This window comes from Ostrea edulis, chromosome 6 (genome assembly GCF_947568905.1).
Source record: "Ostrea edulis chromosome 6, xbOstEdul1.1, whole genome shotgun sequence".
Taxonomy (NCBI): domain Eukaryota; kingdom Metazoa; phylum Mollusca; class Bivalvia; order Ostreida; family Ostreidae; genus Ostrea; species Ostrea edulis.
Window position 1 is genome coordinate 91166722 of NC_079169.1, and position 13757 is coordinate 91180478.

Below are 13757 nucleotides of genomic sequence, written 5' to 3' on the forward strand. Positions count from 1 at the left end.
ACGCCCTGAATCCATGCTGTGAACCTGAATCTATACTTACTACATTGAATATCCTTACACGACGCGGTGGTCTAGAGGTTAGAGTGTTCGCCCTGCATGCGGAAGGACGGGTTCGAATCCCGGCCGCGACAGACCTAAGTCGTTAAAACACGTAGTGCCAGCTCCATCGCCAAATGCTCGGCATCAGGTGTGAATGTCACGGGTCCTCGGAGATTACCTTACGGCCTAAATTTGAAATCCTTCACCGATCTTGATGTCGTCTCCATATGAGTGAAATATTCTCGAGACGTTAAGCAAGATACAATCAATCAACTACGGTCACACCCTGAACCCATGGGTCAAACGAACCTAAATCTATAACACACGAGGATGCGTTCATGTCATTTTGACTAATTGTACTAATACCGTTCTTAAAAAACTGTCTCGAAGACCTATATACATTGTATTCAGATATAAAATGTTAATCCTATTTTGTAGCCATGCATGCAAAAGTATACATCAGGATGTTTGAATATATTAAACTGATCCAGTATATTGTATTTCTGTGGTTCTTTGAGAGATTTTTCTGTAGTTTTCTATGTAAATCTTTGAATCACTTTAAAATGTGGTTCTGTCCTGTCCATGGCCATCTTGTCAACAAACCTGAATAGTCAAACTGTACCCGTGAGGTTCTTCAGGGGAAGATTTTCGAAGAATTTTTCTATACATTTCTAAGAAATAACAAACCATTGTGTTCCAATCCTGGCTCCAGAGATAATAATTTTAATAAATTTCAAATTATAATCTCCATTACATACATAAAATGAAGCGCCTATGCATTAAAAATAATAAAAAATCTGGTCCAATGGTTCTTGAGAAATCGTTTTAAAATATTCCGCTTTATTTCTACTATTTCTTAATTATCTCCCCTTGAAAGGAGGCATTGTCGTTCATTTCGTCAACTTGAATCCCTTTCACTCAAATTATCAACAAGCAAATCTTGAAAATTTTATCAAAATGTTGACGACAATATATAAACTAAACATTTCCATGACCTTCGGATAAATAATTAAAATGCACACATATCTATACCAAAAACAAACATATAAAGTGGTGGATCCAGGATTTCTAAGGGGGCACCATAAGTGAATATGTAGGGTTTGAATGCTTTCAACCTTAATCATCTATACATGTATATTCCAATAATGCCTTAAATATTTGTGGAGAAAAAAGGGAGTGGGCCCCCTCTAAACCCGCCACTGTATAAACACGTGCAGGGAGGTGGAATCTGGGAAAAATCTTGCACACTAAAACGTGGGTTTTATTGCCCCTCCTTTATTATGCATCAGTAAGTCAGATTGTACATTCAATATTCAGGTATGCAAGACTTTCTGTTTGTGACCGCTACATTTCAGATCAGTGTGAGAATAAGGTAGACACAGTACATATACCTGTATTTACATCTGCCCAAAGACCAGTTCCGCAGCAACTACCACAGATCTTATTTACAATGATAAAAAACAACTATACACGAATCCAAAAGATACAGTAAATGTTGCACATAACTGAACACCAACTATGTAATAACAATGCGAAATGCAATAGTGCAAATTGTCACAGATAACTGTATTGTACAGAGTGGTCCAAAGCATTATTTTCTTGAAATATTTCAAATTTACCCATTGCTATTAAGTGTGTAAGTTAATATAGCCTGCGATACTGTCTCAGCTTAATGATCGATGTCTGGTACATAAAAATACACCTCCATAATCAGAAAGAAATATAGTTTCATATTCTACTAAAAAACTTATATTTTGCATTATTATCTTTCGAGTGGATATGAAATGAATCCAGTGATGCGAAATGAAATGTAATCATTTCAGAAATATAACACAGAGTCGCTTATACTTGTTGAAAATTGTCGATTAAAAAATCAACCACATTTAGAAGTTGCAAACATTTTCATATTACATTTTGTTATCACAATTCACCGCAATATGGACGCAAAGCATTAATGAATGCGATATATAATTTACAATTCACATGTTATTTCGTATTGCCAGATACAATAACGTATATATCAATACAAAAGTGTGGATAAAACACACTGCATGGTTTACAACATTATAAAGAAAATACAAAAAATACACAAAAGAATAAAATAATAAAGTTAGATATAACCCGGTACAATGAAAGTCATGAAAGACGTTTCTTTCCAGATCTATATACAGTAAAACACATATATAGCGAACTGCTGGGGGGGGGGGGGGGGGGGGGCAAACAATTTTGATTCGCTATAAAAGTAATTTGTTATATCCAATGATTTCATAATATGTGGGTTTTGTAACTATGGGGAATAAGAATCACTTCGCTGTGAGCGTGAATTTATCATAAGCGTATTCGCTGTAACCATGTTTTACTGTAGTATGGCAGATTCACTTCATTCATACATACTACCGGCTATGTACACTTGTGTGTACAATTCGTCCGTATAGCAAAATCTATGGCAAGCAGTTTTGAAAATTTCAACCAGCCGTGTTCCAATCTAGTCAGGATCAGGCAATGAGTTGTGAATTCTCGTCCAGGTCATCATACGTCACGTACGATTCGTCCAGGTGACTGACCTGTACCCGCGCCACGATTCCCATCTTAATTTTGCGGAAGTCCTTGACGTAAGTGAAGAAGAAGCACAGGAAGGTAGACGCTGTAACCCACTCCGATATCGTGCTGGTTATATGAGCAGCAAAGCCCTGGGAAATGGATGTTTACAATGTATCTACTTAAGAAAACTTTCATTTCTGAAAATACATGAGGGTATGCTGCTCATGCCAGCATACTTTGTTTTATGAAAATTAATTTATTTACATTCTACTCTCGTTCTGTCGCGATTCCTAACCGTTAAAATAGATGTACTATATCTATCAATATTCATTAACTGCGCACTGTTCACTAGTGCAACGTATTCATGATAAAATGGCTATTATTACAATTTGTAGAGATGTAAAAGGCAAACACATTGGGAATGTAAATATCTAAGAAATAAATTTCATTTTTGAAAATACATGGGGGTATGAACTGTGACGCTTCCGCCGGCAAACTTCATGAAGCGTTGTTCTCATTCGTGAGGAAATGGTTATCATTTCAATATTGGTAAAGATAATAAAGGCAAAACATTGAAAATGTAAGTATTTACAAATATGCTGAATAAGGCACTTGCCGCAGAATAGATCTATCCAATACCCAAAAATTTGAAAAGTGCTTGACACAGAAATTAAGCACCTACCTCTTAATGTCATAATTTGCTGAGTGGTTGACAATTTTCGTCTTAAAGAACACTTACAATCTATTAACTCTGATAACAAATTCTTCGAAATATATTTCTGACCTACTTGTCATGTAATGAATTTTATCTGCCCGAACAATGAAATATACTATTATCATTTATTAGTCCAATGGGATTTTTTTATGATAAAATTACGAATCATGAATGGGAGTAGATACTCCTTATAAGAAGATATAAAATAAGTATTTCATTACATTAATTCTCATACAGTTGCGGTAAATTATACATCCGTTATGCAATTATCAAAAATTAGATTAAACTTTTAAAAAAAAAAAGCCAATAAGTATCTGTAAAAATGGCTAGGTGTCCTCTCCGTATTCTAATCGACTTTCCAACCCTCCGCAACATATTAGTACCATTTGTTACACAAAAAAAATGTTTGTATTTTGAATAGTTGTGTTGATGTCAAAACAAAAGTCATCTGGCTCGAACCCAAAGACTGAAACTTAAAACTATATCCTAACTATACCAAATTTTCAAAGAAATAGAACAATTTTCTAGATACTTCATTTAGTTCAAGACACAAATAATAAATGAGATGTTTTCTTTAAACATTAATGGATGACATGCCAGACTTCACTTTCCATATGAAGGTATTTTGATAATTATACGCATTCCACTGATGCATACCACAAACTGTATGGTTTAACTTTAACATGATCTTCATCAACAAGTCGCCATTTCGAAAAGAGGGTGCTAAAACGGGTATTCTGCTTTGGTAACTCTGCCGTGACTGCGATCGGCAACGAAAATTACCATCAACGAGAATCACTAGTGAAATAACATTGGCGCCAATTTTCATTGTCAAGTTACAAAAGTTTCGTATATTACAGAATAACACATCACCGATCTTACAAGGTGTTTATAACAAGGGTGAACGAAGTCTAATGAGAAAGAGATCGAAACAAAACAAACAAAAAATTACCGATTTACATTTGTGCATGAGGCCAATGTGATTAAAATCAGCTAGTTGATCCGCTCCTCTTTTTTTTTTATTTGTCGCTACACAAGGTAACAATATAAAAAAAGAGAAGAGGGATGAGGAGCTGATTTTAATTAGGTTGGCATGAAACTTACACCATCTGTTGGTTTCCACTTCATCCTGTTTTCAGGATGACCTTGTTTTCTAGAAATTGCAGCACTTGTGAAACCTACAGAAAACAAACAAAAATGCTTTTTATATCAGTACATATATTATAAGAATACGGCGGAATAAAATATAAGAAATGCCTAATACTTCGCTTTGTTAACACCTATCTGAAAGTTTTAGTAGCAAAACGCTTAATGTCAACAAACTTTATAAGATGGTGTACACAATAATGGTAAATCACACTTAAGAGATTGTCTACGAGAAAACCATGCAAAATGTGATGGAAGCAAGGTTGTTAAAAAATTGAATTGTTGAGAATTTCATATGCATGAAGAGGTAAAACATAATTAAATCGAATTGTTTTGAAAAGAACATTTGAAATTTACTTCATGTGTTTTCGTAATTTTCTCCTTTAAAAACTTGTATAAACGAATGGATTTAATGGTGATGTCAAAGTTAAAACCTTTCATTGCTATTGGAAATAATTATAAATGTAAACTTTTTACATCAAACAATAAAAACATTTGAAGATAACGGAGTGATCTTATAAATCCCTTAAAGAACACGAAACTGAGAGCTGGCTACACACGGACCTCTGGAAACACCAGAGATTGGAACAGGTGCCTGGGAGGAGTAAACATCCCCTGTTGACCGGTAACACCCGCCGTGATCCCTACATGAATACTTGTAAATGAAAAACTAAACACGATGAAGATTGCTACGTACATATATGTATGATAATTATACGGCGAATCATATAGAATAACATGCTTACACTAGAATCCCGGTTCAGTACTGCGATATTTAAAGTGAAAGATATACGATTGCAGTTTGCATGATTTTAATAGTCTGTATATATGTCATATTTCAAACATTAAAACAAAACCGAAATAACTTTCGTTCTCAACACTGTCATTAAAGAATTTACAAATTGCTTATCATCGACATGATCTTCAATTAAGCTTTGTTTTTTATTTGACAATGTATAACATTACACCTTCTACAGGACGGTACAATTTATTGTTTTGTTTAAATATTATGAAATCAGTCGTTCTTGTTATCGTTTAATACCGGCAATACTTGTTGAATGTTAAAGGCATAGGGTTTTGGACTAACACCGCATCAACAGACCCTATATACCTCTTATGTAAGTGGTAATTTTGTCAATGTGTCACCGTGCAATAGCAAACTAAGTTTGCCTTACGAGATAATGAGCAATTGATTCCCGTGTATCGATGTGTCATTGTCGATGTTCGTGTATCAACGTCGATGTTTGACAATCATAACAAAGACCAAATCACTCAGTATATAAATCCGATGGAGGAACTATTCATTCCGCAGTTCTGTATAAATTTATGTCTTAACAATATTTTCATTTTTTTCTGTCTACAGCAAATATTTTTCGGTTCCGTATCCCTTCCTAGATCTATAGTAATGTAGCGATGATTTCCGTAATTAGTTAAACATTTACAATCTTATCTCCAGACTGATTTTGTAGTGTAGTCTAATTACAGCATTAACAGCCTGAATGATTAAGACACTCATTAATTATTTTATGAGACCAGTATATACATGTACTACCAAGAACTAACTTGACAGTGACAGAAATACTACATTGTACATACATTTATGTTGTGATCATGGCCGTGAGAATTATAGCAAGGGAGCGAAGCGGATCCAACATTCTTGACGTGTAGGGTAACACGTATATATATATATATATATATATATATATATATATAGCACGTTTTCAGTATACAATATATATATATATATATATAGTTTTTGTGCTTTTATATATATATATATATATATACACACACAACATTAACATACATTTCAATATTCATGTGCAGATTAATAATTTGTTAGCTTATCTATTGTGGAAACCGAAATAGGATATCTATCTATTGTAGGAATTTTTATTTAATTGAGAATCACAAATGCATTTTAAAAAGTGCAAACAGAACCTTTGTTTTCTTATCTATGAATTCAAAACGAAGAGTGTGTTCTGATAATGATATTTTGACATTACTATTTTCTCTATTTCCATGTAAGAATGCATGGAGAAAATATTACTAGTTTTCTGAAAACGTGCCCATCCATTAACAACAAGTTAGTGTGACACATTGAATGGTGACATTTGATGATGATTATTAGTAAAGGTCGCGTGGTAAAAATCTGCTGAGGTATAATAAAATATGACAAGATGACACGTGTTTATCAGTTGAAACACAAAAAGCACTTGTTTAGATAAAAGCGATTTTCCAAAATAGCTACTTTACAAGCCAATCCACTACGCATTGTTTTCCAAGAAATTGAAAATTAAAAAACTCATTACAGGAAAAACATATTGGTTCACTCAATATCTTTAAAATCTAGTTGTTTTTTTTTTTTAAAAACCCCCCACCAAAAACAACAACACCTGCTGAATTTTAACCTGCCCTAAGTAAATGATATGCGTATAACCCTGTCTCAAATAGCGAGTGAAGCCGATTTCTCAAATATAGAAACGTCCTGCACATATAAATCTTAGTGGACAGACCTATTTTACTCACATTTTTACCAGTGCCGGACAGACATTATCCATGTGAGACAGTAATGTGAGATTTTTCTGTCGTCTGCTACAATTTCATTCAAAATTATGTCATATTTTCTATGATTTACGTTACATTTCTAGGATTTGCAGTATATGGTGAAAACAAATTGTATGGATCACTTCAAATTTCGATTTGATATAGCTTTAAGGGGGAAAATCTTTGTTTTTTTAAAGTTGAAAATGATTGATTGATTTTATAGTTTAACGTCCCTCTTGAGAATTTTTCTCTTATATGGAGACGTCACCATTGCCAGTGAAGGACTGCAAAAAATTTAGGCCTACGCCCGGCGCTTATGGCCTTTGAGCAGGGAGTAATCTTTATCGTGACACACCTGCTGTGACACGGGGTCTCGGTTTTTGCGGTCTCATCTGAAGAACCACCCCAATTACTCGACTCTTTCGACAAGCAAGGGGTCCTGAGGACCTATTCTAACCCGGATGAATACCGGAAAATCCACACACATATAATTATATATACATGTATAACTATCATCCGGTCACTAGTCAATTTAATAGACCTGACGGACACTGTTGAGTTTGGATTTCCTGTCTTCGTAACTTACTTGTTATGAAACCTATGAGTGAGATGACACTGATGACTAGGCGAATGGCACAGATCCTCCGGCCGTTGTAGTCAGGGTACATTTTATATGATATGGATGTTTGGAGAAACGAGTAAATCACCCCAAAGCAGAGCACCGAACCAGCCCCAATAAGATGGACTATCTCCACTGATGTTTCCTAAAATTACATATTTAAATTTTCATTGTCAGTAAATTATTGTTTTCACATTGACAGTAAATTATTGTTTTCACATTGACAGTAAATTATTGTTTTCATGAAATCATCGAAGACACACATACATAAGAGTCCAAAAATGTTTCAAGATGTAGTATAAGCTTTTTATGTTTATCAAAGATAATTGATAATGATAATACTATGTTTTTTAACTCAATACAAAGGATAAAACTTCGAAAGACCCCAAGAATTCTGAAGAAATTTGAAAGCATACCTGGAAATTTGCAACTAGACTAAGACCAAAGGAGGAAAGTGCTCCCACAACTAAAGCGCACTTATTGCGGCGTGAAATCGACAGTTCACCAGGCTGGATCATACTCTGAACCAGTTTGTACCGCACAAAGATTGTGCCAAACGCTGCAATAGTAAAAAAAGAATGTTAGATTATCTATTATTTTGTTTTAAATCACTTTAAAACACACCTACAAGCATATCTAGGCAAGAGGCTCATGGGCCTTAAAGTTCACCTGGGTATCACACCTACAAGCATATCTAGGCAAGAGGCTCATGGGCCTTAAAGTTCACCTGGGTATCACACAAAAGAAAACATAAATGACAAGCCTCGTTTGAGGATATGATTGTGTTACTTTAAAACTCCAAGAACTGGGCATTCTCACTGGCATAAAGGATGTTCACTTCTCATTCTAGTAATAATCAATCTTTGTGTCAAATATGAGCCGCTAATATCTCCCATTTACAAAGCAGAACAATATTTCTCCTTTTTTGGTGTAAACTAAAATTATTATATAAGTAAGTATCAAAAGACAGTAAAACATAAAATAGTATTCAGAAAAATAACTAGACACAATTTAGTACGGCTTTTTTTTTTTTTTATTAATGTGGTGACCTTGATTCTAGATTATATTACTATCCAGCCATGAGTAAATTTTGTTCAAATTATAAGTAAGATGTTCAGGAGTGAATAGCATATTTATACGAGAATAAATCCAATGCATTGTCAGTTCATATAAGTCACAGAGTCACACCCCGAGGCCAGAACCACTAACCAAGAATTATAGGGCTCATGGCGGGTGTGACCGGTCGACAGGGGATGCTTACTCCTCCTAGGCACCTGATCCCACCTCTGGTGTGTCCAGGGGTCCGTGTTTGCCCAACTATCTGTTTTGTATTGCTTATAGGAGTTATGAGATTGATCACTGTTCGTTATCTTCACCTTTCATTCACAACATTGGTAGAGGCTTCCATGCTTATTATCACTACACAACCAGTTCTTGTGCTCGGTATTCAGGAATTTAGATTTTTATATGACTGAGCTTGCAGTCAGAACCCAGGGACCATGGTAAACTTCATGATTTCAGTAGATGCCTCCATGCTTGATATATATATGCAACATAGTGTGTTTTCTAGATGTGTAGGCATAGTGAAGACTTTTAATCATTTATTGTACATTGTATTGTTCGCTGTAGGCATGGTAACATCTATGTAGCCCCACCCTAGATCCTGACACCCTGGACCAGGAGTCAAATGTTTACAGTTTTATTGGATGGCTTCATATCATGGATATAGTTTTTTTTTTATGAAGCTGACATTTAGGAACCATGGACATTTTGGTAAGGGCTTCTCTTCTTAAAGGTACACAGATTAGTTGTTTGATGTCCAGGAGATAAGATGGTATTAATGCATTCTCACTCCATGAACTACACAAAAAGCCCACCCTAAGAACAAAACCCCTGTCCCTGTTCCAAGGGTGGTAGAAATTAGCTCCATATTATCATAGAAGGAAAAAGTGTGAAAAGTAAATGACAGAGTTTGGTAAGAAAATCCCATACATGTATAACTTTGGTAAGAATTTGTTAGGAGTTCTTGGGGGAAAGTTTATTGCATCAGATACATATTTATCAGTAATGTGATATGCACACATGTATTTATCAGAAATGTGATATGCACACATGTATTTATCAATAATGTGATATGCACACATGTATTTATCAGTAATGTGATATGCACACATGTATTTATCAGTAATGTGATAAGCACACATGTATTTATCAGTAATGTGATATGCACACATGCATTTATCAGTAATGTGATATGCACATATGTATTTATCAGTAATGTGATATGCACACATGTATTTATCAGTAATGTGATATGCACACATGTATTTATCAATAATGTGATATGCACCCATGTATTTATCAGTAATGTGATATGCACACATGTATTTATCAGTAATTTGATATGCACACATGTACTTAATATGTTAATAAAGTAGATTGTCTGGTGTATACATTTCCTTACCAATTGCTGATGCTATATTTATAAGTTGTCCAAATACACAACTCTCGGGCTGTTTTGTTCCAGTATCACTAAAATCATGAGAAGAAATACCATTAGTAAATTGTTGTGAATACCAGATGGAATACATAAAACAGCTAATAATTTAATAGTACTTTTAAATAAACTGTTCCTAAATTCTAGATAATTTATTACGTGCAACAGTGTTTGTTTTCTACTATATATGGAAATGGTACCCATATCCTGTCAACTGGGGAAATATACCATCAAGATAGAAGAAATTGGAAATTTTCTAGCATACCTACAAATGGCATTTATTTCAAATTAACTTTGAATACACAACAAAAGAAGGGCCTCTGCTAGAAAATGTAAGCCATATTCAAGAGGAAGTGAAGAAATTAGTGAACTTGTACGACATTTATTATGAAGAGAATAAGAGCCCAATATTACATTGACATAGTTGTTTGTTACTGAGCATTTTTTAACCTAAAAATTTGGAAAAATCAATATTATGTGTCATTGGGAATGGTAATGTTTATCTATACCAGTTCTATAAGCAGACAAAATGCTGTGCAATATCTGAATATCTGGGTCATAATTCAACATAAACTTTTCATGAAATAAAATGTTCTGAATACAATTAAGCTAATATTTAATTATAGCACGCTATCTGTAAACAAAGATGGTAGACCAGATATTGTGTGTACTACTCAAGACCAGAAATTATAATCATTCGTATTACTCTGAAATATTTCAAAATGTTAGCAACGACTACTGAAGATTCCTTATTTTACGCAAGTATTTAATATGGCGAAATGACTCATATATTTCAAATCGCGTTAACATGAATTCGCATGTGATCTGTTAATCAAGATTTCTTGCATGTATTTTACCAACAGAAAATTAAAAGCAAATACTTTTATTTTGCGAGTGATGTCCCTCACAATATTATGCGATAACAGTAATGCATTGGGCGAGTGTTGAGAAATGTGCTTAAGCTACATGTTATGGGAGTTACAGTTGTGAACATATATTGATGGATGTTAGCATTTGTTAGGTATGAAATTGTGCTCACAAGCTTGCACATTTATACACCAACCTGTGTCAAAACTCACCAATTAGTTCAATAACCTTATTGTATTCCATATCCACAGGAGTTAAGGCAGTGAATAAATCATAGCACACCGATTAGATGAATTCAGCAAATGTTTTAAAGAATTGATTTATCTATGAAGACACATTAGCCAATGATATATTGAATCAATCTGACACAGAGTGTACAGTTTGTACGATATGTATGCATGTATTAAATGTACACCGAATCTGATTGCAACAACAAATAGATAAACCAACAGACAGGGTGACACTGAATCCCCAAACTATATATGTTACTGCAGTGCATGTAACCGACGATCACATGACAAGAGGATAGTATAAACTTCTCTAATTATTCTATATTCTGTTGAGATTAGGGATTTACTGTACCTTATGTATGGAAAGTACGGATTGACATCTCCTTCAAGAACAGCCAAGACATAGGTTAAAATGAAAGTAGAGAAAGCCAGGACAACTGTCACCAAGGGCAGGTATGATAAACCCTGGCAGCACATGGTTGGTCTGAAGTTAGATTTTGTGCTTACTAGATCTATTTAATTGGTTATACAGTCCGAGAATTGTACAAAGCGGAATAAAATCGGCTACGACTTGTTCTCAAATATCTGACTAAAAATAACAAGATCGTCTTCTCATACGTCCAACAGCTGGATACCTTCTCAGTTCTCGTGACTGACACTGCGTATTTATAAACAGCAAAGTGAAAGTAAAGGAATGCACGTAGTCTCTGCTTTGTATTTTGAACCCGATGTTAAATCTCTCTCTCTCTCTCTCTCTCTCTCTCTCTCTCTCTCTCTCTCTCAGTCACCGATGTGGACATCTAAATTTTGAAGAACTTGAATACGTTATAATGGATTACTTTTAAAAGTTGTAAAAAGCAACACATTGTACTTGCAGATTAAATTTTTCTTCTTCTAAGTATGAAAAGTATTACTAAAATTGGTAAAAATCCTGTCTGCAGAAAAGTATTGGGATGAACACGTCATTAAAAAATTTCAATATGGGCTGAAGGTTAGAACTATGAGATATATTACTTGCGATATCAGTTTAGGATAGATCAAGATAAACTTTTTTCGTAGCTGTAATATGTTAGTTTCCAGTACACGGTGTATATAGTCAATTTAGCAAAATTTAATTCTCAAGATTTAATAATGCCACCCACAGAATAATTGGGGGTGGGGGGGGGGGGGTGGGGGGGTGAGGAAGGCGTAATCAGGTTTTGTAAAGGGTTGGTATTTCCCCCCCTGTAATATCAATAATCAGAACATGTTGATCGTTGAATGCAGTTGAACGGAGAGAAAACCCGTGGGTTCCGACGATGTATGTAATTTTCATTTATCAAAAAAGGGTTTAAAAGTGTGAACGAATATCTAGTCAACTCCGGCTTTGTAACAAACAAGAATTAGACGATGAATTCCATTATCTGTTCAATTGTATTTTGTTTATTCCAGAAAGATGTAGATTCTTGCCAAAACGCTTGTCCAAATACGTGTGAAGTTTCTTACTGAAATAAAAAGTTAAAAAAAAAAAAAAAAAAAAAAAAAAGAAGAAGAAAGAAAAGTTTCATAAACAATGAACCATTTCTGACATTTGTACGAAGCTTAATTAAATGAACTATCAGTATATAGATTTATAATTAATTCATCAGTATGTCATTTATCTAAAATGAACTATCAGTATATAGATTTATAATTAATTCATCAGTACGTCATTTATCTAAAATGAACTATCAGTATATAGATTTATAATTAATTCATCAGTACGTCATTTATCTAAAGTGTGAATTTTTATTTACAGTATTACGTATCGGATACCTTATTAACATAAAACAACAGATTGAACGTTAGTTACGGTCAACTAATAGCATAAATCAAAAAGGTTTAGGAAACCCAATTAATCAACGAAACATTTAAGGAGGTTGAGCGATTAAAACTGTCATAATTCATAAACTATTCAAATGAAACTGTAGTATTTATGAGATGAAGAAAAATGTTGTTTTATCTCTCTATTTTCTTTGGTTTACGGATTTTAGAGAAATCATGAAGATCATTAAATAATTATGAATCATCTGGTCGGTATGGGCGAAAGTCAGGTCACGTATGAAAACGTAATGAATGATTTCTAGTCGTTAATATATCATGTACACACGAGAAGATCTCAAACATTACTGTTCATCATTTTGGTTTTTTTTAAATCTACATGTATATATCAATTTTAGCTTACCTGGAACGAAGAGGAGGCGCTTATGATCTACCCCCCAATGTTGAAAAGAATACCTACACAGTAGGTATTACACAAGACCTAATGTTATTAAATTTCATGAAATTATGTCAACCAGTAAGGTTAAAACACTTAAAAAAAACTCTGTATGTTTATCTCAAAAATGTATGAGTTAGTCTGTCATCCTTAATATATTTTGTAAATACTTTTTCAATACATGTATATTGTATATTTGTACATACTCTGACCTTATTCTTACTCAAATGTATGTTTACTTAATGCACCTCATGTACCATGTATAATGTGGTTTGAGTGAATAAAATGAACTTGAACTTGAACTTGTTGGTATCCTGGTT

The 13757-nt window shown here is 34.0% G+C and overlaps 1 protein-coding gene across 1 annotated transcript; it reads right to left on the bottom strand.

Moving 5' to 3' along the window:
• Window positions 1–736: 736 nt before the first annotated feature.
• On the bottom strand, window positions 737–11923 carry LOC125646780 (DNA damage-regulated autophagy modulator protein 1-like). Its single transcript, XM_048873308.2, has 6 exons — window positions 11554–11923; window positions 10072–10139; window positions 8024–8166; window positions 7575–7752; window positions 4400–4473; window positions 737–2729 (listed from the first exon to the last, which is right to left on the bottom strand). The coding sequence occupies exons 1-6, from the start codon at window positions 11676–11678 to the stop codon at window positions 2535–2537; spliced, it is 783 nt and encodes a 260-aa protein (XP_048729265.2). The 5' UTR covers window positions 11679–11923; the 3' UTR covers window positions 737–2534.
• Window positions 11924–13757: the final 1834 nt, after the last annotated feature.